The sequence below is a fragment of the Mya arenaria genome, chromosome 10 (genome assembly GCF_026914265.1).
Source record: "Mya arenaria isolate MELC-2E11 chromosome 10, ASM2691426v1".
In the NCBI taxonomy this organism is placed as follows: Eukaryota; Metazoa; Mollusca; class Bivalvia; order Myida; family Myidae; genus Mya; species Mya arenaria.
The window spans coordinates 44,902,212-44,928,214 of record NC_069131.1 but is presented as its reverse complement, the minus strand read 5'-3'; the positions used below and the strand labels follow the sequence as shown (position 1 = coordinate 44,928,214).

Sequence of the window (26,003 nt, the reverse complement as noted above, 5' to 3'; positions counted from 1 at the left end):
TGGTTGCCTTTAAAACTTTTTAACGACCAGCCTTTCCCACTTTATATGTTAATACCCACAGAAATAATGAAAGCGACCAGTCAACATTGACAAATGGGCATGTTTGTTAATTAACACTTTAAGGCATCAAAACACAACATTAAACTGATAAACAAAGGACACTGCTTATGGGTATTTCCATACAGACTGACTGGTCTGGTCTTAAAAATGCCATATGGCCCTGAAACTGGTGTAAAATAAAATTGAATTAAACACAATTCAGGACATTGTAAATTTTACGGTGCTATAAACACACCTGTGAAACATGGAGATCATTCTCGTTGATGAGAGGCGGCATTTCTCGCATCATGTCTGCTATCATATCACCAGTCAGGGAACTACCTGGTATGAAACATTTATAACTAAAAATAAATATACACAGCTGAATGTCTAAAGTAAGAAATTAGTGTACAAACACCATTATCAATTTGTCAAACTGGTAATCTTACATGAAAATATTGTTTAAATTAGACCAGAACTGTTTAATCACAGAATTCTCTTCCATATAAAAGTGATTTGCAATGATAATGACTTTGAAACAGCTTTGAAAGGATTTCGGTGCTATTTAAATTTCACTTAGCATGAAAATTCCTGAACATAATTAAAATACAAAGTTGCAGGAAAATATGCCCTTTTCATATTTTTTTCTTATTAAAAAATAACTGCTACCACTCACACCATTAAACAACTAGCGCTTTCACTGGATTTAATTAATACCCCCATTTCACTGGCTTCTTAAAATATGAGTATCACTGGGAGTGATGTATGCTCCTTGAATGCCCTTTGTCGGTGAGAAGGCATCAATTAAGTTAACAGACCTACTTATTAAAAGATATAAGGACAATAACATCTTTGAAATAAGGCATTTTTTTTTTTATTAAATTGAGTTTACTAAAGACATAACAATGTTGCTTTTGTAAAGTTGAAGTCAAAACAAGTAAGAAAATTAACAAAGGGCAATAACTAAATCTTGCATCCAGTTCCTGTGAACTGCACTTCTCTAAAAAAGGAATATAGTTGCATGTAAAGATTGAAGTTAATAGCTGAAGGACATTTCAAATTATGCTCCTTACAAAAGTATGAGAATTAGCGAAGGGCAATAACTCAAAAATACTACAGCCAGAGTTATGGTTCCTGGGCAATGCACTTCTCCTCAATGAGATCTATCTGTATTAAGAGTTTACAGACAATACCTCAAAAGCTCTGCACAAAAATTAAGCATTAGCATTATCAAAGGGCAATAAGTAAAAAGACACCACCCAGAGATATGGTTTTGTGCAATGCACTTCTCCTAAATGAAGCATATCTATATAAGAAGTTTGAAGTTAATACCTCAAAGAGATTTTGAGTTAAGGTTGGGACCAAAAATAAGCATGAAATAAACAAAGGGCCTTTACTCAAAATATACTGTACTGCACTTCTTTCAATGACATATATGTGTGTGTATAGTTTGAAGTAAATACTTTTTTGAGTAATGCTCTAGACAGAAATATACAAAGGGCAATTAGTAAAACAAAACTGCACCCAAATACATGGTTTGTGTGCACTGCACTTCTCGTGAATGAGATGTATAAAGTTTGAAGTCAGTACCTGAATTTCATGCTTTGGATAAAAAATAAGAATAAAAATTAACAAAGGGCAATAACTAAAAAAATACTGCAGCCAGAGGTATGGTTCCTTTGCATGACACTTCTCCTCAATGAGATCTATCTGTATATGAAGCTTGAAGTAAGACGTTTCAAGTTATGCTCTGGACAAAGAATAAGAAAGAAAATTGACACAGGGCAATGCCTCAAAATGTTAAGCAACCAGAGTAATGGTTCTTGTGCAATGCACTTTCTCAATGAGATATATATGTATGTTTAGTTTGAATTGAATACCTTAAAGTAACTTGCTCATGGTTTGTAAAATGCACTTTTTTTCTATTACAAAATAAAATGTGGCAAATCATAAGAAGTGTTAAAACAAAAATACCAAAAGCTGGAACCCTTCAGCAAATCTAGTTATTTGCTCAAATATCGTCTTTGAAGACCACAGATTGGGTTAGTAAAGTGATTACGGCAGTAGTGTTGTGTGATTGGTTGATTGGCATTATCATGTAATGTATCCTTAACAGGTCAACATATCCATCACTTTTGTTTAAGTCCTGGTGGCCTTGTGGACTAGCCGGCTGTTTTCTTCTTTTTTCTTGTCGTATCACCGTGAGTTCAAACCCCACTAAATACTTTTTTATGCTATAACTGTATTTCTATCTAAAATTTCGATATCATAAAGTAAAATAAGGATAAAATAAGTGTTTTCGGATAAATTACCAAAAATACTAATTTTTGGTCCAAAAACATGAGCGAGTCACTTTAAGGACTTTTTGAGCAATGCCCAAGGCAAAAATTAAGAATAAATACACAAAGGGCAAATAGTAAAAAAAATACTGCATCCAAGGTTAATATGGTTCCTGTGCACTGCACTTTTCCTGAATGAGATGTATTTGTATATAAAGTTTGAAGTCAATACTTGAAGAAAATTGGGAGATATGCTTTTGATAAACTAGACACCAAATGGCGACATGTTGAGTCTATTAAAGAGCCTTTAAAACAGACATAATGCTCTTCCTTGGAATTGCAATACAGAATAACATAGAGATGATCAATACATGCCAATTTTTTATGAATATCCTATAATCCATGGTAAAGATACAGATCTGATTAGGTTCAGTCCAGAGCAATCCTATCAACATTACGCATTTTGACAATTGACCTCTTAGTGTGATCCTAACCTTTAAGATACAACCCAGTGTCTTGTGCATGACACTGCCTCATTATGATGAACCTTCATGGCAAGTTATTTGAAAATCCTATTATGCATGGTCAAGATACAGCCCTGACATGAATTATTTCAACCTTTGACCTCAAAGCATGATCTTAACCTCTGAGGTACAGGTCTTGTGCATAACACACCACCTCACCATTGTGAACCTTCATGGCAAGTCTTTTGAAAATCCTATAATGCATGGTCAAGAAACAGACCCGATAAAGATCATTTGAAGCCTTGACCTTTGTGGTCAAACATTGATTTCTAAGCGTGACCATGACCTTTGAGGTGCAGACCTGAATCTTATGTGTGACACGCAATCTTATCATGGTGAACCTTCCAGGCAAGTTTTTTTTCGAAAATCCTATACTGCATGGTCAAGATACAGCCCAGACAAGGATCATTTCAACCTTTGACCTCTAGCCTTGACCTTTGAGCAACAGACCTGTTCGGCACTACACCTCATTATGGTGACTCTTCATGGCAAGTTTTTGTGAAAATCCTATAATGCAAGGTCAAGCTACAGCTTGGACGAGGGTCATTTCAACCTTGACCTTTGACAATACAGACCTGGGTCTTGTGCATCATGGTGAATTTTCAGGGAAAGCTTCTTTAAAACCTATAATGCATGGTCAAGATACAGCCTGGACAAGGATCATTTCAACCTTTCACCTCTAACATTGACCTTGACCTTTGAGGAACAGACCTGGGTTTTGTGCGCGAAATGCCACCTTATCATGGTGGACCTTTATGGCAAGTTTGATGGACAATGGCACATACACGGAACCGCCATTTTGACAACTATGTCTTGCCAGCACAATACAGGCTAGACAAAAGTAAGTATGTATTAACAAAGGGCAATGACTCAAAAAAATTCTGCAGTCATTCCTCCTGTGCACTTCTCCTAAATGAGATCTGTATATGAGGTTTGAAGTCAATACCTCAGACTTTCAGACTATGCTTTGGATAAAAAATAAGTATAAAAACAAGAGCTGTCACAGTATGTTACGAATGCCCCCGAATGTGACATTGACCTTGGTATGAACAAGAGCTGTCACAGTATGTGACGAATGCCCCCGAATGTGACATTGACCTATGAACAAGGTCAGTACATGAAAAGTTGATCTTGCCTTTACATATCAAATACATATGGCAAGTTATTTTAAATTGCCTCTGAACATAAAAAATACCACCCATATTTAACAACCTACACTCTTATGACCTTATATTCAGCATTCCATTGTGAATAAACACTGAGTGTATCTTTCACCTTAGAGCTAGGGACACGGGTCTTGCGCGCGACAAGTCGTCTTGGTATGCCGAACACATGTGGCAAGTTATTTTAAAATCTGTCCATACAAGGGAAAGTTAGAGCCTGGACACAACAACCTATACTCTATGTCCTTATATGCAGCACTCCATTGTGAATAAACACTAAGTGTGACCTTGACCTTAAAGGTAGGGACACGGGTCTTGCACGCGACACTTCGTCTTGGTATGTGGAACACATGTGGCAAGTTGTTTTAAAATCTGTCCATACAAGGGAAAGTTACAGCCCGGACACGACAACCTATACTGTATGTCCTTATATGCAGCACTCCATTGTGAATAAACACTAAGTGTGACCTTGACCTTAGAGGTAGGGACACGGGTCTTGCACACAACACGTCGTCTTGGTATGTGGAACACATGTGGCAAGTTGTTTTAAAATCTGTCCATACAAGGGAAAGTCACAGCTCGGACACGACAACCTATACTCTATGTCCTTTTATGCAGCATTCCAATGTGAATAAACACTAAGTGTGACCTTGACCTTAGAGGTAGGGACACGGGTCTTGCACTAGACACGTCGTCTTAGTATGTGGAACACTTGTGGCAAGTTGTTTTAAAATCTGTCCATTCAAGGGAAAGTTACAGCCCGGACACGACAACCTATACTCTATGTCCTTATATGCAGCACTCAGTTGTGTATAAACACCTAAGCGGGACCTTGACCTTAGAGGCAGGGACATGGGTCTTGCACTTGACACGTCAGCTTGGTATGTGAAACACATGTGGCAAGATGTTTTAAAATCGGTCCATACAAGGGAAAGTTACAGCCCGGACACAACAACCCATACTCTATGTCCTTATATGCAGCATTCCATTGTGAATAAACACTAGGTGTGACCTTGATCTTAGAGGTAGGAACACGGGTCTTGCACGTGACACGTCGTCTTGGTATGTGGAATACATGTGGCAAGTTATTTTAAAATCTGTCCATACAAGGGAAAGTTACAGCCCGGACACGAGTTATTGAGCCGGACACACGGACGGAAGGAAGGTGGGACGGACGGTGCGATTTTAATATGCCCACCTTCTGGGGCATAAAAAGGTCAGAACATGAAAAGTTCATCTTGCCGTTACATGTCAAATACATATGGCAATTTATTTTAAATTGCCTCTGAACATAAAAAAATACCACCCATATTTGACAACCTACACTCTTATGACCTTATATTCAGCATTCCATTGTGAATAAACACTAAGTGTATCTTTCACCTTAGAGGTAGGGACATGGGTCTTGCACGTGACACGTCGTCTTGGTATGTAAAACATATGTGGCAAATTATTTTAAAATCTATCCATACAAGAAAAAGTTACAGTCCGGACAAGACAACCTATACTCTATGTCCATATACCCAGCATTTCATTGTGAATAAACAAGGGAAAGTTACAGCTCGGACACGACAACCTATACTCTATGTCCTTATATGCAGCACTCCATTGTGAATAAACATCTAAGTGTGACCTTGACCTTAGAGGTAGGGACACGGGTCTTGCATGTGACACGTTGTCTTGGTATGTGGAACACATGTGGCAAGTTATTTTAAAATCTGTCCATACAAGGGAAAGTTACAGCCCAGACACGACAACCTATGCTCTATGTCCTTATATGCAGCATTCCATTGTGAATAAACACTAAGTGTGACCTTGACCTTAGAGGTAGGGACATGGGTCTTGCAAACGACATGTTGTCTTGGTATGTGGAACACATGTGGCAAGTTATTTTAAAATCTGTCCATACAAGGGAAAGTTACAGCCCGGACAGGAGTTATTGAGCCAGACGGGCGGACAGACGGACGGATGGTGCGATTTTAATATGCCAACCTTCGGGGGCATAATAAACAAAGGGCAATAACTCAAAAAATACTTAAGCCAGATTGTTGGCTCCTGTTCAATGCACTTCCCTATCTGAGATTTTAATATACCGTAAATGACTGGGTATTAGACGCCCTTTTTTTCCTCAGATTTCGATGCAAAAAAATGCCTGCGTATAATAACCCGTAACAATTTTTCAAAGTTTTTTTCTGAGGTCGATTTTTAAGCTGAGAGTTTGTTTACATTTATGTAGAAAGGGAAGTTACTCGCGTCATATTGATCGATTATATACGGGTTAAAACGGCAAATTAAAGATCGGTATACGGTATATCGTAAGACGTTTATAATTTTAACAAAAATATTTTTGGATTAAATGTTTTTCGATTAAAGTTATTCAATTTAATTTTGAATAATAAATTGAATTGAACAATAATTAAACTTGCATATAAGAAAGCAAAGTTGGGCACTGTCAAAATATTTTTTGTCAGTTGTACGATAAGGTGTGAAAAACTCGACTGCCTTTAACCTGTTAACATACCAATACTACAAACTGTTGCGATAATGGTCTTGTTTATTCGCACTTTGTCACGTTCTTTATTCTTTTCTGTAGGTGTTGACATTTTGAGAACAAACTCGTACAATATAAGGTCTTTGCAAAACTTAACTTATCATTCTTGACGTATTTTGTTTACGATATACTGTCAGAAAGAATCTTACAAATTGTCATAAAAGGTACTTTTTAGTGCCATCCAACAACAAATTGTCACACTAGGTACTTTTTAGTGCCATCATGGGGAAAGTGCGTACATCGTACACAGCACGAGAAAAGCTAGCTGTTATCAGCTATGCTGAAGAGCACGGCAATCGTGCAGCGGGTCGCCAGTACACGATGAATGAGGTCAACGTACGCAAGTGGCGAAAACAGAAGCACGAATTAATGGCGGTTACTACACGGACAAGACGACCAAAGACATGACGGAAGATGAAATGGAGCGTTTCTTCGAGAGTGACGACGATGACGAGGAATTTGAGGGCTTTGAGGAAAGCGATTTAAGGATTAGTGAATGACAATTTGTGTGTTTCTTTGTGCAATATGTGCTGATTGAATGTGTTTATTTTAAATAATCTGTTATGTTTTATATCACATGAAACGAATAAAAATGAAACCAATTTTGCTTTGTGTTATCATTGTATGGTTTTAAAGATAACCATCGCCATTTTCACGAAAAAAAAATTTTTTGTCACTGTCAACAAACATGGTGGCCGAAAATGCCAGACAATTTGACATTTTTTCTATGCGTCTTTTAACCCAAAACATAAATTAAAAGTTTTTTTCCCCGATTTAGCACATATTTTTTTCCCTGCGTCTAATACCCCCTATCGTCTTATAACCAGTCATTTACGGTAAGTTTATGAAGTTTGAAGCAATTTCCAAGTTGCAGAAAGACAGATCTACTGACTCTTGACCTATTGGCAGGACAAGGTGATTACTATATAGCCAACACCACTATGTGGGGGTTTAATAATATTTACCCCAGTTCTTCACAAGCATATCCAAACAGGCTAGAGTGCCAAGTTTCAAGGCCCTCTGGTTTTTCCTCAGGAAGGAAGCCAGTATTGGTATTCCATCGGTGAGTATGGGTCGTAAATCAATCTTCAATGGGGAACTGGCTATCATTGTGAGAGCCTTCACAGCTGTCAGTCTTGTAATTTCATTCTTAAGCCTGAATGAAGATGGTGAATCATTTAAAGATTTGTGCTATACTAACACTAGTAAAAGCAAACAACTACAAAATTCAAGGAAGATCGTCCTGTAACTCTGAACCAACAAGTGTATCCCAAAAGAACTAGCCCATACACAAAATGTAATTATTTAAACCAGAAATTATGTATACAGCAATATCAACCTCTCAAGGAAGATAGGCAGGCATTCTCGTAGCTCTGAGCTCAGTGTATCTCCCAGGTTGCGTATAATTTGCCCCATACAGGAAATGGCACGCTCTTTCACCTCCTGATCAATGTCTGCTGCCCGAAGCCTCACCAGGCAACACTTGTACACCTCTCTAACATATGGCTTAAAGTCAAACTGAGAGCCTACCTCCACATCTGAAAAACATGATACATTTATGATTAAGTATGATATCATTATACAGGTTAAAAAGTGTATCTTAGGGCTGTTTCAAGAAAAACAAGAGCCGTCGTAAGACAGCGTGCTCGACTACGCCGCTTTGACTTAGAAGTGAATACAATAACGATGTAATATTACCAAGTTTGGTCTCTTTATGTCAAACCTAACTAAAATTATTCGATATATAAGGTGACTTTGATGCTGCTCTCCCACCAGCCCGGCTGAACAATGACGCAAGTCATTCAAATAACTTGATTTCCCATTATGAAAATGTGGTTAAGAATATACAAATATGCCTTTCAAAAGAAATAAAAAAATAAAAAAAAATAAAAAATTCAAGGGCCATAATTTGTATTTAGGGTAAAATGGAGTTATGTTTCTTGTTGTAAGATGGACGTATATAATTTTGAATTTTATTAAGTGCATTGAATGAACGGTATAGAAGTTTTTTTATTAAAATCCCAACTTGCCCTTAACTTTTACTTGCCTAAAACTTTAACCTAAGTCAATCAGGGCCATAACTTGTATTAAGTATAATATGGGGTTATGTAACCTCATTGTGTGATGGTCCTGAACAACTGTGTGAAGTATTAAGTCAATTGAACAAAGGGTATAGAAGGTATTAATAAATATCCCAACCTGCCCTTAAACTTTAACCTTAGTTCCATAGTCAATCATGGGCCATAATCTGTGTAAAGAATAATATGGAGTTATCTAACCTCATCATGTGATGGCCCTGCACAACTGTGTGAAGTATTAAGTCAATTGAATGAAGGGTATTGGACTTATAAGTGAAAATCCCAACTTGCCCTAAAACTTTAACCGGACGCCGACGCCGGGGCGAGTAGTTTAGCCCACCTTTTCTTCGAATAGTCGAGCTAAAATTGTTCTGGAGGATAGGTACTGAATTAAGATAAGAGGGGCATGATGGCCCTAAATCACTCAACTGAGTAAAATCATTTGACATTCGTAATCAAAATAGCTTGATATTTGTTCTTAAAGCTGTACATATTGTCCAAATTTCAAAACTGTAGAATCAAAAAAAAGAAAGAAGGTAAAAAGGTCACCTGACAATGTCGATATTGAAATTTGATTTCAAAAATGTACACATGCTCGAAATTTCATAACAGAGACTTCAAAAATAACAAAGTAGGTAAAAAAATTGCAATTAAAGTCATCCAAGCACAGCATTGATATTTGTTTTCAAAAGTGTGCACATGGTCAAAATGTCATTGCTGCAGCTTCAAAAAAAGAAAGTAGGTCAAAAGGTTACTGTCAAGGTCATCCCAGAATAACATAAATATTTGTTTTCAGAACTGTACATATGGTCTTAATTGCATTACTACAGCTTAAAAAATAACAAAGAAGGTCAAAAGATCATAGTCAATGTCATCCAAGGACAACATTGATATTTGTTTCAAATACTGTCAGATAGTCAAAATTGCATAACTGTATCCTCAAAAACAAGAAAGAAGTCAACAGGTCACAGTCAAGTTCATCCGAGGATAACATTGGTATTTGTTTACAAAACTGTACACATGGTCCAAGTTTTATTGCTGTAGCTTTTAAAATAAGACTAGAACTCCGCGAATCGGATGTGTCGCCTGACTAATTATTTACTGTCGACGTTATAGCTGTTAGATTGGCATTTTATTCATTTATAGACAATGATGTTGCCATTTAACTTTCAAGTGTAGGTGGCATTCGATAGTTTACGAGATATGCCACGGACAAAACCTAAGCAAGAAAATTAACAAAGGGCAATAACTCTAAAAATATGGTAGCAAGAGTAACGGTTCTTGTGCACTGCACTTGCCCTCAATGAGATCTATCTAGCTATGAAGTTTCAAGTTGATACCTCTTATATTCTTCAAGATATGCCCCGGACAAAACTAACAAAGGGCAATAACTCTAAAAATATGGCAGCAAGAGTTACGGTTCTTGTGCACTGCACTTGCCCTCAATGAGATCTATCTAGCTAAGAAATTTCAAGTTGATACCTCTTATATTCTTCAAGATATGCCCCGGACAAAACTTTAAGCATGAAAATTAACAAAGGGCAATAACTTTAAAACTAAGAAAGCAAGAGTTACTGTTATTCTGCACTGCACTTGCCCTCCATGAGATCTATCTACATATGAAGTTTCAAGTTGATAACTCTTATATTCTACAAGATATGCCCCGGACAAAACTTTAAGCATGAAAATTAACAAAGGGCAATAACTTTAAAACTAAGAAAGCAAGAGTTACTGTTATTCTGCACTGCACTTGCCCTCCATGAGATCTATCTACATATGAAGTTTCAAGTTGATAACTCTTATATTCTACAAGATATGCCCCGGACAAAACTTTAAGCATGAAAAATAACAAAGGGCAATAACTCTAAAAATATGGAAGCAAGAGTAACAGTTCTTGTGCACTGCACTTGCCCTCAATTAGATATATCTACATATAAAATTTCAAGTTGATACCACTAATAGTTTAAGAGATATACCCCGGACAAGCGAAAATGGGACGCGGACGCCACCGCCGCCACCGACAAAAGTAACCCATATATGTCGTCTTTTCAGGCGACACAAAAATAGATCAAAAGATCACAGACAAGGTCATTCATGCACAACATTGAAATTTGTTGTCAAAATTGTGTACATGGTCCAAATTTCTTTGCTAAAGCTTCAAAAAGAAAGAAAGAAGCTCAAAAGGTCACAGTCAAGGTCAGCTCAGGACAACATTGATATTTGTTCAAATAACAGTACATATGGACCAAATTTCATTGATTTAGCTCCAAACATGATAAGTTGGTCAAAATTTCACAGTCAAGGTCATCAGAGGAGAACATTGATAATTGTTTTCAAAACTCCACACATGGTCCAAGTTTCATTGCTGTAGCTTCAAAAATAAGCAAGTTGGTCAACAGGTCACAGTCAAAGTCATCCATTGCCAACTTTGGAGAAATCCGCTGAAGAGAAAGTGCCTATAGAGTTATATAGGGAAACTATTGTTAAACAGTTCTCAAGACTTAGTCTTTCAACAGATCAACTTACTTCCTACATATATGTTAGGATAATTCTTGCCCTTGAAGATGATGGTTTAGTATTAATTGTGTGATTTTTACATTTTGGTCCTTTTTAAGGGTTTTGTTGGTCATTAAAAGTTACATTGAAATAAGAAGAAACTAGAAATTGTTTTGCTATTTAAAGTTATTATAGACATCAGATTGCTTAGCTTCCAGCCGATTACGATGCAGAATTTTTTTCTCTTTTAAATGCACTTTTCAAAATCATGAATTTTTAAATATCTTTTGGTCCTTTTTGAACATTTATGTAAAAGTTGTAAAAAATTGATGCCCAGAAATTGTGTATTCAACTGTACGATAATGGTTTTATGGCCCACCCTGCGGCGAATTCAAAGCAGGAAAGAAATAATCCATTGGCAAGGTTATGACACGGGGTATGATATGTGCAACAAAGTTTGTCATTTATAGCAATAAAATTATTCCATAACTATTTTGGATTTTTTTTCCTTTTATCATCATTATATAATTGAAACTAGAACTGTAAGCCAAAGGCTAACGAATACCCCCCAACCCTTCACTGTCTAGGTTGTTTGCCTTGGCCTTAGTTATGGTATCATTAGAAAGCACAAGGCAATACATTTATTTAGTTTAAGGGACAAGAAAAACAATGCAGTATTCAGATTATATCTAAGGGAGATAACAAACCTGTTTCTCTCATTTTCACCATAAAGGGGTCATGACTCCTGGCAGGATATTCCAAAATGAAGGTGGACGGGTGAATTTGGCAGTCTGCCAACCCAATTTCTGTTTACCCACCCCCACCCCCCCACACATGAGTACCAAGGAAATAATACAGGTGTAAAAAATCACATATACAAAGGTTCACATAATGGTCATGGATATCCATGGATATCTGAAAGTTTGTTGTTTCTCTCATTTTCACCATAAAGGGGTCATGACTCCTGGCAGGATATTCCAAAATGAAGGTGGACGGGTGAATTTGGCAGTCTGCCAACCCAATTTCTGTTTACCCACCCCCACCCCCCCACACATGAGTACCAAGGAAATAATACAGGTGTAAAAAATCACATATACAAAGGTTCACATAATGGTCATGGATATCTGAAAGTTTGAGAAAAATATATTGAAAAATGACAAAGGAGTAGGCCACCAAAGTGAATATTACCCCACTCCCACCCACCTCAGGGGAGATAACAAACCTGTTTCTCTCATTTTCACCATAAAGGGGTCATGATGAAAAATGACAAAGGAGTAGGCCACCAAAGCGAATATTACCCCACTCCCACCCACCTCAGGGGAGATAACAAACCTGTTTCTCTCATTTTCACCATAAAGGGGTCATGACTCCTGACAGGATATTCCAAAATGAAGGTGGACGGGTGAATTTGACAGTCTGCCAACCCAATTTCTGTTTACCCACCCCCACCACCTCCCCCCCACACATGAGTACCAAGGAAATAATACAGGTGCACAAAATCACATATACAAATGTTCACATCATGGTCATGGATAGCTGAAAGTTTGAGAAAAATATATTGAAAAATGACAAAGGAGTAGGCCACCAAAGCGAATATTGTAACAAATTTAAGGCCTGTATGCACCTAACTTCAGGACTTTTGATGGTCTTTTTAAGGACAAAATCAATTAAAGGTCTTTTTAAGGCCATGCAAACATTCTGATTAATACAGGTGCACCAAATCACATATTCAACAGTTCATATCATGGTCATTGACATCTGAAAGTTTGAAAAAGATTTATAGAAAAAATGAGAAAAAATGACCAAGGATTAGGCTAGACAAAGCTGTATAATTTTTGCCTATTTTAACTTATTCAGGGGCCATAATTGGAGACATGATCATGTGATTCCAACCACAATCACAGGGGCAAATGTTCTCACCATGGCTAAAAGTTTGAAAAAGATTCATTCAAAAATGACGAAGGAGTAGGACGAACAAAACTAATTTTACCCAATTTAACTCATTAAGGGGCCACAACTCCACTCAGGATCATGTGACTCCCACCAAATTCATGGAGGCAAAGGTTTACATCATGGCCATTAATATTTGAAAGTTTGAAAAAGATTTGGTCAATAGCTTCAAAGAAGAATCCTGGACAAAGCTAATTTTGCCCAATTTAACTCATTAAGGGGCCACAACTCCACTCAGGATCATGCGACTCTGACCAAATCCACGGAGGCACAGGTTTACATCATGGTCATTAATATTTGAAAGTTTGAAAAAGATTTGTTCAATAACGACAAAGATGAATCCCGGACAAAAAAAAACGGACGGACAGACGGACAGACAGACGGACAGACGGACAACCCGATTCCAGTATACCCCCCCAAACTTTGTTTTGGGGGGTATAATTATATATGATACTCGATTATTCATTTACATTAGTAGTTAAGAAATGTCATACATCGTTTTTGTGTAAAAAAAATAAATATATCTAGCAAAAATTATTCCCATTTTTAATCGCAATCACTATTACAGACAGTTAAAACGTAACACTTTTCTTATAAAATATTAATGTTTCAAGTTTCATTAGCAATTTTGGAAATACATATGGGCTATGAAACATAATAAATAAGATAATAATTTACATATCTTCATCGAGTCAACATGTTCATTAATAATGCTTAAGTTCTAAATTTTAATGGTAAACATTTTGGTCTACCATTTTGCATTCAACCAAACATGTTTATAAATTTAGCATAAATATAATTATTTTGTTTAGGCAAGAAATGTGTTACATGGAAATTTGTCAGCATATTTTTAGCAACGAGTGCACTAGGTTTCATAACGTGCCAAAATGCCATTAAATAAACATGTTGGTACGGAATAAAAGGGTATACCTGTCTTATTGTCAATACAACATTAATGACATTTTAACTTGTATCGTTAAAGACCGGTACTAAATGATAGCAACTGCAGTTAATATTTCATTTAAGCTGTTCCTTTCCGAAATTTCACACCCTAATTTGTGTTACACTGTTATTAGAAAAAATACCATACTGTTAAAATAAAGGTGTGGAAATGGCCCCAATTAAATGTCTTGATAAATGATCAATTATAGATTTCAACAAAAATACACAGAATATAATATGTAAAAGAAGTAAGTTTATCAGAGATGATTTGATATTTCAGTACTTTATCAAACTAACGTTTCCCCTATAAAACAGCTCTACCCAATTATGGCTAAATCTAAAATCGTCCAAAAATGAAATTTTCTATCGCAACTTATAATAAAAGGACGGGTCAAATTTGAGATCCCCAATAGAACACATATGAATATGAAGTTTACCCCACCCCCATGACAAAAATTTGAACTCCCTAAACACCCCCACCAAGACAATTTGAACTCCCTTAACACACTCCATCAAGACAATTTTAATTAATTTCTGTTCGGTTCTCCCATAACCTTTTCCTGAAATAGCCCTTATTAGAGGTCGTTCATCTTAAAAAAGGTATTTTTCTCCTTTTCATGGTTCAAATTGGATGAGCTAAACTTAACAGTAATGTATAAACTAGAGCATTTCGGAGCAAATGCCAACACTTGGCTAATTTTGTTTTTGAATTTCAGTCAAAAAGAGAAGACAAGCAAGGTTTTTGCTAGCAATGAGTCATGCAACAGGTAAATCAGGTTTAATGGGAAGGCTCAGGCCATTGGCTCATGATCATGGGAAGTCTCAGGCCATTGGCGATCATGGGAAGTCTCGGGCCATTGGCTCATGATCATGGGAAGTCTCAGGCCATTGGCTCATGATCATGGGAAGTCTCAGGCCATTGGCGATCATGGGAAGTCTCGGGCCATTGGCTCATGATCATGGGAAGTCTCGGGCCATTGGCTCATGATCATGGGAAGTCTCGGGCCATTGGCTCATGATCATGGGAAGTCTCAGGCCATTGGCTCATGATCATGGGAAGTCTCGGGCCATTGGCTCATGATCATGGGAAATCTCGGGCCATTGGCTCATGATCATGGGAAATCTCAGGCCATTGGCTCATGATCATGGGAAGTCTCGGACCATTGGCTCATGATCATGGGAAGTCTCGGGCCATTGGCTCATGATCATGGGTAGTCTCGGGCCATTGGCTCATGATCATGGGAAGTCTCGGGCCATTGGCTCTTGATCATGGGAAGTCTTGGGTCATCTACTACTCATGACCTACTAGCATACAAGTATGATGTTCCTGGGCCCAAGTGTTCTTTAGTTATTCAGTGGAGGTATTTTTTTTACCTCACGGTCACCGTGACCTATATTACGATCTTGATCAGGGGTTATAAATTGGTGATGACCAACAGGTATACTAGATCTTGATCAGGGGTTATCAATTGGTGATGACCAACAGGTATACTAAGTATGAAGTTCCTAGGTGCAAAGCATTCTTTAGCTATTCAGCGAAAAAAACTTTTTTTATAACCTCAAGGTAACAGCAACCTTTACCTTTAACCCTCTGATCCCAGAATCAAAATGTACTAGTCATGACCAACCTCCATAACGTTCACAAGTATTTGAGCAGAAACCAAGTGTGCCATACGGACTGACTGACAGGGTAAAAACAATATGCCCCCCGCACCCCCCCGCCCCCATTCATTTTGTTTATTCTGTATTGTTATGAAAATAATAACTTAAGAGAAGAGGATGTACTGTACACCAATTTTGAGTTGATGATACTCCCCTAGAGGTCCGATAACCTTTACAAGCTGCTGGGTGACTTGGGGCACGATGCTGTTTTTTAACAAGCAATTACAACTGACTCCTATGCAACAATATGTAGGCTGAGAGCACCTCCTAGGTATTTCTCCCTATTTTGATCTAAGTTCTTGCTCAATTTAGGAGTGCTCTCACATAGCATTTTGTATGAATATGTGGCACTCTAATTTTTAGCACCATGATGAACACTGATCTGACTCATCTAAAGCCCAGATGACCTGAACAAGCTGCTGGGTGACCAGATGACCTGAACAAGCTGCTGGGTGACCAGACAAACATTTGAAGTAATCTGTAAAACCATTGGTCTATCTAACCTAAATGAACACTGAGCTGAATCACCTAGAGGATTGTGGCAAGTTCAACACATTGGGTGCTTGGTTGAGCGCTCCAAGGATAACATTTTGTGTAACTGAAAGTGTTTTTGCGCTCAATGTAGGTCACTATGGTGACCATGTATACAAGAAAAATAAACATTTTCACAAGGATCAAAAGAATGTTTAACCCTAATACAATTATAACCTGTATTAACAAAGGCACATACAAATTTTACTGTTGTTCCTTGTCTGTGTGAGTTAAAGACATCACAACCTACTTTATAGACTCACTTTTGGCAGCCATCTTGTTTGCTTCAGCGAAACACCTTTCAAGTTGAATCATGAGCACACCTGAAAGCTCAAGCTTGCACTTGCATTTAGAAACAGAGTGCTCGAGGTCACACTTAGAGCTCTAATTGTTGAACATGTTGGAGATAACCCTAACAATCTGCTTGATGAGCAAGAAACCCTTTTAAATGATTTTGTAGCACTATTGATCTGACTCATCTAGATGCACACAAATCTGACTCACCAAGAGGCCTGATGACCTTAACAAGCTGCTGGGTGACCAGGAGGGCCTCCGATGTGATTTTGTAGAATGGGTCGCCTACTGCATGTACTATTGGCTGATGAGGAGAAAAATGAAACTCAATATAAATTTGACATTTTTTTTAATTTGTTGTTAATTTCAAGTATTAACCTAGCATTAATTGTTTTGTTTAATTACAAGAATAATAACATTATTTAAAATGGTTGTAAACATTCTAGTAAACTACTGACAAATCTCTGGCCTTCCTATATACTGTTTTTATTGATTATCATCATTCACTTGCAACAAGAGTCCAGTTATGTACACAATACTTTGCATAAGCAAATAGCAATATTCCACTTACTGGCAGGATGACCTTGACAAAGGGATGGAACACCACGGGGTTGTGGTTGCTGAGAATACAGTTTAGGAATGCCAGCGTGTCAATCTTCATGTTTGATGTGGAATTTTTATCACTGAAACAATTTTTCAAATGTGAAATGTCTCAAAGCAACAGTATTATGACTAGCTATTTTTTTAAAAAGGCTGGTTATTTCGTGATGGAAGACTAAGGCACACATCTGTAAGTTATTTTGGCAAACCCATATGTTTCTATGAAGCGCCTGTGCATCTTATAGCACCAGTCTATTACCGTATTTCCTCGACTATAAGACGGGGAAATAGGGTCCCGATTTTTAACCTTAAATTAGGGGGCCCATCTTATAAGTGAGGCTATTTAAGAAATTCAGAAAGAATAGAGCCAGAATCAGGAATATTCAACATACGGTATTCGACTGACTGATTTATTGTCTGTTGATGACACCCCAATAAAAGTGACACAATCACACCCATCGTATTAAGACGACCATCTGCTTTGTTTCGCTACGATAACACTCGATATAACGCTTGTTATTGGTCCAAACATGTTGTTTATCACAGGAGACATAATCATTTAGCTGCCTTTAAAATTAAAATATTTTGGAATTTTTTTTAAAATATTTTGAAAAAAAAAAAAATTGTTATTTTTTCCATGTCGTAAATAAAACTTACTTTTTCCTTACGATTAGGCTTTGCGTATATCATGCAGAATGTAACTGACTCGTATCAATATACATTTCATTAATTTATCCGCAATCACCAATGGTTATTAATTTCTCAAAATTTAAGCCCTATCAACTGCAATCCAAACAAACACCTGCAAAAATTTAACTTATTAACACATGAAATGGAATGTGCTGGGTTGTCGGCTGCAGATCAAACAGTACAATTTGTGAAGTCACAGCACAAGCTGTGTAAAGATCAAAGGTGCATTGCAATGGTTTGTATTTAAATAGGTCAGTCGAATACCGTATGAACCCATTTAACTCCCAAGATTGCGTCTAGACTGGTTAGAACATACCATACGATCGGAAAATAAAAATCAATACTCCTCTGAGAACCTTCACTTCATGGCCTATATATTTGAGTTTCCTACAAATATGAATGAACCTTTGGCTGTATGAAAAAATGATACTTTAAATAAATCCTTAACCATGTAACCTGTTCTATTATTAACCTACCTCCACATTAGAGAGTTCACAGTTGACATTACATCGGCAAAATTCTTCAAGCAAATCAACAAATTTAGTTGGTAAGTGACTGTTTAGCTTGAACATTATTACAGACTTGGAGAATTTTTAGTGCTGTATTTGCTTTAAAAATCAACCCTGTCTTATAAACGAGTCGAGACAAAAACACCAGATTTCATGGACAAAGTAAGGGGGTCGTCTTATAAGCGGATCGCCTTATAGTCAGGGAAATATGGTAAGGCATTTAAACCAAAGCTAGGTTTCGTGAGTAATTTTTAAGTCACCATACCACTTATCCAACTCAACATAAACAAGAGATGCCAATGCTGGTCTGTTTTTCTTTCTAGCCAATTAGGGTCAATACTATACAGTTATTAAAGCTGGAGTTATATATGTACCTTGCTACACATCTGTATATTGTCACTGGTTTCATGTGAATACCTTTAATGGTTTAATGGTTTTAGAGATATGCAAAGGTTAAATGTTTTGCATGTAAAGGCTTGATTTCTGTGAGAATCAGACAAGCTAATACAAACTCACCCCAGCGCATACTGTATCCCGGGTACCAACATAGGGAGATGGTCCTTGAGAGCCCCAGGCAGGACGAGAACCAACTCTGTGAGCAGTGAGAAGCATCCCTGCCTCGTCTTCACACTTTTCTCCTTTAACTGTTTGTGTACGGCCTTCACGATGTCACCGACCTGAACCTGCAGTAGTAGCACTGGCCTACAATGTAAAGATTGTGTTATATCATACACTCCTGGGGACCATATTCTTAAAACAACTTAGATAAACTGTTCAACTAAGTTATAAACTGCTTTTTTTCTTAAAACAATTTATTGGTAATAGGTAATTGCCCAAAGTTAAAAGTTTGTACACCAACAATATGGAACAAGAGGGTCATGATGGCCCTTAAAGGCTCACCAAAGGAAAGGGCCACAACTCTGTGATAAAGCATTAATAAAAATGTTGCAATTTAAACATGTCTTTACTGATGATGATGCCTTGTTTTATATTAGTAAAGGGTCATGTAATGAAGCTACCAGTAAATTTTCATTGAATTTTGCCTGGTAGTTTCAGAGATTATTCTTAAAGCAAAACAGTAAGTCGGCCATTTTGTTGTTGTTGTTGTTGATCAATCTCAATGCCTTGTTGTATTTTTGTAGAGGGTCATGCAGTGAAGCTTCCTGTAATGTTTTTTAAAGCAAAACAGGAAGTTGGCCAGATTGTTGTTGATCAATCGTGACCCCTTGTTGTTTTTTTTGTAGAAGGTTAGCTAAGGAAGCTTCTTGTAAAGTTTCATTGAATTTTGATTTAAGAGGAGATGTTTTTTTTTAAAGAAAAACAGGAAGTCGGCCATTTTGTTGTTGTTGCTGTTGTTGTTGTTGTAGATCAATCATGACCCCTTGTTGTATTTTTGTTGAGAGTCACCCAAAGAAGCTTCCTGTGAGGTTTCATTGAATTTGGCCAGGTAGTTTTAGAGGAGATGTTTTTTAAGCAATAGTTGACGGACAGACAGACTGACTGACGGACAGACGGACGAATGCTGGACAAAGACCTATCATAATAGCTCAGCTTGAGCTCTTTGTGCTCTGGTAAGCTAAAAATAACCAAGAAAATGGTAAAAATGATAAATGTTTGTGAATGAATTTGGTGAAAAGTAGAGGGGATTTAGGAAATTAAGACAGTTTCACAAAAGGCTTTATGAACACAGCTGCTGAAGATTTCTTTTCCATGGTCATAGTCCTTTTTTTCAAACAGTATATTCCCCCAGAGTGTCGGCCCCGGCATCTGGTCAAAGGCTGAGCAAGCATTCTGACACAGTTTAGTTGCAGCAACATGCCTAATCCCAGCACATAGCATGTATTAGGTATGCCACAGCATTTCAAGGTTTCAGCATATTTGCAATAAGGCGTGAGCCAATCAGTTGGGTGTAAATCTATGTATTTATGTGATTTAACCAGTGCAGATGTTTGAAGCGAGGTGTATTCTTAAGGGAAGTAATTGCTGCTTGCAATTTGCAGAAAATTCATGAACGACTAAAAACCTACTTATTGGCTGCAAAGTTTAATAGAAAAAAGAGCTGTCGTAAGACAGCGCGTTCGACTACGCTGCTTTGACTTAGAAGTGAATACAATACTGATGTAATATGTGCCTGTCAAAAGCAATAAAACAATCAAATTAAAAAGTTGAACAAGAATCGCGATGTGACAAAACCAGGTTTTTAATGATTGGCAGAAGAGATTCAGTTTCAACTTCTTCCTTCTATTTTTTGTAACAGCGACCTTGATCCTAAGGGTCCCAAACACAATCCAATGAAAATCTTCCAAAAACTCTTCCTACATATCAAGTTTGGTCACAGTATGTCAACCATAACTGAAACAGTAATCTATATTTAGTAACAGTGACCTTGACCCTAGTGGGCCCAAAAGGCAATCCATGAAAGTTCTGCATAATCTTGTCCTATATACCAAGTTTGGTCACACTATGTCAACCCTTACCTGAGTTATTCAGTACTAACCATATTTCTTTTTTTAGCAACAGTGACCTTGACCTAGACCATAGCTCTCGGGGCCCAAAACACAATCTCAGGAAAGGTCTCTATAAACTCTTATAAAGTTTGGTCACAATATGTAGACCCTTACTTAAGATATTCAATACCAACCATTTTTCTATTAATAGTAACCTTGACCTTGATCGCAGGGGCCTCAAAAGCATTCCCATAAAAGGTCTCCATAAACTTTTTATATATACCAAGTTTGGTCTCTTTATGTCAAACCTAACTAAAATTATTCGATACATAAGGGAACTATGATGCTGCCCTCCCACCAGGACTTGTATTAAGGATAATATGGAGTTATGTAACCTCATGGGGGGGGTGGTCCTGAACAATTGTGTGAAGTATTAAGTCCATTGAATGAAGGGTATAGAAGTTATTAACAAGAGATGTTTGTCAAACATTATGCCCCCCCTGAGCGCCATGTTGTCAGGATTATATGGACAATTGAATGAAATATGCATGGACCGAAATGACAGCTGATTTGTCACTGACATTGGATGCCGTTGAGGCAGTTTTAAGATTATGACCATTCAAAGTGTGAGGATAGAGTGTGTTATGACCATGACCTTTGACTCTATGACCTCAAAATCCATAGGAGTCATCAGCTGGTCACAAAAAATCTAAATGTCAAGTTTGAGGGCCATGAATGCAGGCATTGACAAGTTATCACAAAGCAGGGCTCGACATTAACGGTGGTCCGATGGTCTGGGACCACCAGATTCATGGTCCGGACCAGTAGAAACCAGTTCTGGCTAGTCCGACTGGACCAGTGAAATTTCCAAGAAGAAATAATTTAATCAGAAATGTTAAGCACGATCCCTGACTAAATCTGACAATATGTATAATCCAACAAATAAATGCAGTGCAAGCAGCGTTTGTTGTTTTTATTTACATTCCCTTGCACATGCGTTACATCTGCGACCGGAAGTAAACAGCACAGAACAGTTTACGATAGCTGTGAAATCATCGGAATTAGGTCAATCTTTATTACAATGTAAAATTCCAATATCTTATTTTAGCAAATCGTTTCGTCCATATTTATAGCATTGAATTTGGTTTTTAAGTATTTATCGTATGCATAGTAAATTAAAGCAAAACAAAAAAGCGCGAGAATTTACAACAGTTGACCCGTTGACCTATTTACGGTTTGTTTACAATGGAGGAATGATCGTCTGCTGAAGTGTGATAAGTACTCACTATCTGTTTGAAAATGCTTGTTTGGATCATGGACATATACCTATTTTCTATTTGCTAAATGTTATAGTATTGAGTTTGTATTATTTCTGATGTTACTTTCTGACTAGTTATAAATAAGTGTATGTGCGTTCTAGTCAAACATGTAAATGGCCATACATGGTATACATTCTGTTATTACTGACCATTGAAGTTTTATACTAGTCCATCAATGTATGATTGTTGTTGCTTTACATGATTTTATGTAACTTTCTAACCAAACCAGTATTGATGTGCATTCAGATTTCTAGTCATACCGCTATATATGTTTTGAACTTACTCAATTATTGCCATTTGCTAATGTGATTGATGTACATATTTTAATGTACATTCAAGTCAGATATGTACTATATATCTTTTATTGCTGCCTGATAATCCAACGCATATTCTAGTCAATCCTCATACTATTGTTTCATTGTTGTAATGTTAACCAGTTAAAGTTTTATATTAAAATTAAAAGCTCACTATTATTTTCATCATGTGTGTATATAATAAACCTTCACAGGCAAAGAATTAAAATCATATCATCAAAAAGTATCAATTTGGTCAGGACCAGTGGATATTAGGTCAGGACCAGTAGAAAATATATCTACTAGTCCGAATGGACCAGTGGATTTAAAAGTTAACGTCGAGCCCTGCAAAGACAAGCTTTTTTCGTTCAAGGTCACTGTGACCTTGACCCGATGACCTCTAAAATTATAAAGGGTCATCTACAAATCAGACGCAACATCAAGTCAAGTTTGAGAGCCATGGGTGCAGGCATTGTTGAGTTATCACTCGAAACATTTTCGCATTCAAGGTCACTGTAAACTTTAACTTTGACTCGATGACTCCTAAAATCAATAAGGGTCATCATCTGGTCAGGTCCAACTTCCATGTCACGTTTGATGATCATATGTTCAGGCATTGTTGAGATATCACTGGGAGAAGATTTGTTAACTTTTTTTGTGTTAAATGTTACTGTGACCTTGACCTTGGCCCGATGACCCCCAAAGTCAAGAGAGGTCATCTACTGGTCAGGCCCAACCTTCATGTCAAGTTTGATGACCATAGGTCCAGGAGTTGTTGAGTTTGCTTTCAAGGTCACTGTGACCTTGCCCTTTGACCCCTAAAATCAATAGGGGTCATCTACTGGTCGGGCTCAACTTCCAAGTCAAGTTTGAGGACCATGGGTGCAGGCATTGTTAAGTTATCACTCAAACAACCTTTTATCATTTAAGGTCACTGTGACCTTGACCTTTGGCCCAATGACTCCTAAAATCAATAGGGGCCATCTACTGCTCAGGCCCCACCTCCAAGTCAAGTTTGAGGACCATGGGTGCAGGCATTGTCGAGTTATCACACAGACAACCTTTTACCATTCAAGGTCACTGTAACCTTACCCTTTGGCCCAATGACCCTTCAAAAACAATAGGGGTCATTTACTGGTCAGGCCCAACCTCCATGTCAAGTATGAGGGCAATGGGTGCAGGCATTGTCAAGTTGTCACACGGACAACCTTTTACCATTCAAGGTCACTGCCTTGACCATTGGCCCTAGGGCCCCCAAAAACAATAGGGGTCATCTACTGGTCAGGCTCAACTTCCATATCAAGTTTGATGACCATAAGTCTAGGCATGGTTGAGTTATCACTCGGACAAGCTTTAAAATTATTTTACCATTAAAGGTCACTGTTACCTTGACCTTTGACCTGATCAGCCCTAAAATCAATAGGGGTCATCTACTGGTCATGCCCAACCTTCATGTCAAGTTTGATGACCATACGTCCAGGAATTCTTGAGTTATCACTCGGACAAGCTTTGGTCTACCGACAATGTAACCTCATTGTGTGATGGTCCTGAACAACTGTGTCAAGTATTTAGTCAATTGAATGAAGGGTACAGAAGTTTTTAATAAATATCCCAACCTGCCCTAAAACTTTAACCTGAGTTCCATAGTCAATCAGGGGCCATAATTTGTGTAAAGGATAATATGGAGTTATCTAACCTCATCATGTGATGGCCCTGAACAACTGTGTGAAGTATTAAGTCAATTGAATGAAGGGTATTGGACTTATTAGTGAAAATCCCAACTTGCCCTAAAACTTCAACCGTAAGCTGACGCCAACGCCGACGGGAGTAGTATAGCCCTCCTTATTCTTCGAATAGTCAAACTAAAAAAAATAGTGGCTGGATATAAATGTTTTAATCAGAATGTTATACAAGTCTGTGAAAATCAGATTGAAATACTAAGATATCGAAATCAGACTGTTTGATCAAGAAGGACAAAATTTTACATTACTATTAGGCATAAAACAAGAGCTGTCAAAGAGACAGCGCGCTCTACTATTCCACCGCTTTTCAGTGTAAGGATTGAAAAGTTGTGGCGAAACATGCATGGATCACTGTTAGATTAGATTTCAATGCAATACATGATGAGTGGAGATATTAACATAAATGTGGTTACATGCAAAATTTTAACCAGAATTTTTAAGTGTCATAATAAAGGGCCATTATTTGCAAAACACAGTTATCTAACTTGGTTATTCAATTAGGTTGGGTGGTTGAATACCATTGTATAAAGTCTCAATGCAATACATCCAGTAGTTGCTGAGATATTAACCTATGTGTGCTTGCACGCAAAACCTTAACCAGAATTTCTAAGTCAAATAATAAAGGCCTATTATTTGCATTAAATGCAAAGTAGAGTTATCAAACTTGGTTAATTAGATAGGTTGGATGGTTGAGTACCATTGTATCAAGTCTCAATGTAATACCTCAAGAAGTAACTGAGATATTAACCTATGTGTGCTTACACGCAAAACCTTAACCAAGGGGTGACGCTGACGCCGACGCTTGGGTGAGTAGTATAGCTCTCCTTATTCTTCGAATAGTCGAGCTAAAAATGTAAAAAGATATCTGAAATTCAGAATTTGCTCCAAGCACTGGGATCAGAGGACACAGTGGGGCATGTCTGTCTTAGCAGTGGATGTACGCCTGCAACATAGACAATGTATCTAGCCCTCTACCTGCTCCATGGAATTAAGATTGAAGGAAACAGTGGGATGTGTCTATCTAAGCAGTATGGTGTATGTCTGGAATATAGACAATGTACCTACCCCTCTTCCTGCTCCATAGCGTTAGGATCAGAGGACACAGTTGGGCGTGTCTGTCTTAGCAGTGTAATGTATGCCTGGAAAATGTCTGCCTTCACATTCTCTTCACGCTCTGAAAACATGCATCGCATTGTAAACTAGAACTCCGCGAGTCGGATGTGTCGCCTGACAAATTATTTACTGTCGACATTATAGCTGTTAGATTGGCATTTTATTCATTTATAGACAATGATGTTGCCATTTAACTTTCAAGTGTAGGTGGCATTTGAACCCTCAATCAGATATACCTACAGAATAAGTTTCAGGTTGAAACCTCCTATAGTTTACGAGATATGCCACGGACAAAACTTAAGCAAGAAAATAAACAAAGAGCAATAACTATAAAAATGGCAGCAAGAGTAACGGTTCTTGTGCACTGCACTTGCCCTCAATGAGATCTATCTAGCTATGAAGTTTCAAGTTAATACCTCTTATATTCTTCAAGATATGCCCGGACAAAACTTTAAGCATGAAAATTAACAAAGGGCAATAACTTTAAAACTAAGAAAGCAAGAGTGACTGTTATTCTGCACTGCACTTGCCCTCCATGAGATCTATCTACATATGAAGTTTCAAGTTGATAACTCTTATATTCTTCAAGATATGCCCCTGACAAAACTTTAAGCATGAAAAATAACAAAGGGCAATAACTCTAAAAAATATGGAAGCAAGAGCAACAGTTCTTGTGCACTGCACTTGCCCTCAATTAGATCTATGTACATATGAAGTTTCAAGTTGATACCACTAATAGTTTAGGAGATATACCCCGGACAAGCGAAAATGCGACGCGGAC

At 37.5% G+C, this 26,003-nt stretch overlaps 1 protein-coding gene across 1 annotated transcript in view; it reads right to left on the bottom strand.

The window, feature by feature from the left end:
- The window catches only part of LOC128205466 (cullin-associated NEDD8-dissociated protein 1-like), a 107,029-nt gene that overhangs the window by 25,124 nt on the left and 55,902 nt on the right, over positions 1-26,003 (bottom strand). The window contains exons 12-18 of the mRNA XM_052907116.1: positions 25,175-25,283; positions 18,825-19,010; positions 17,081-17,192; positions 16,720-16,813; positions 7,896-8,094; positions 7,522-7,712; positions 296-381 (exon numbers count right to left, since the gene is read on the bottom strand). Of these exons, the coding sequence (XP_052763076.1) occupies positions 296-381; positions 7,522-7,712; positions 7,896-8,094; positions 16,720-16,813; positions 17,081-17,192; positions 18,825-19,010; positions 25,175-25,283 (977 nt within the window). The remainder of the gene's footprint in view (positions 1-295; positions 382-7,521; positions 7,713-7,895; positions 8,095-16,719; positions 16,814-17,080; positions 17,193-18,824; positions 19,011-25,174; positions 25,284-26,003) is intronic.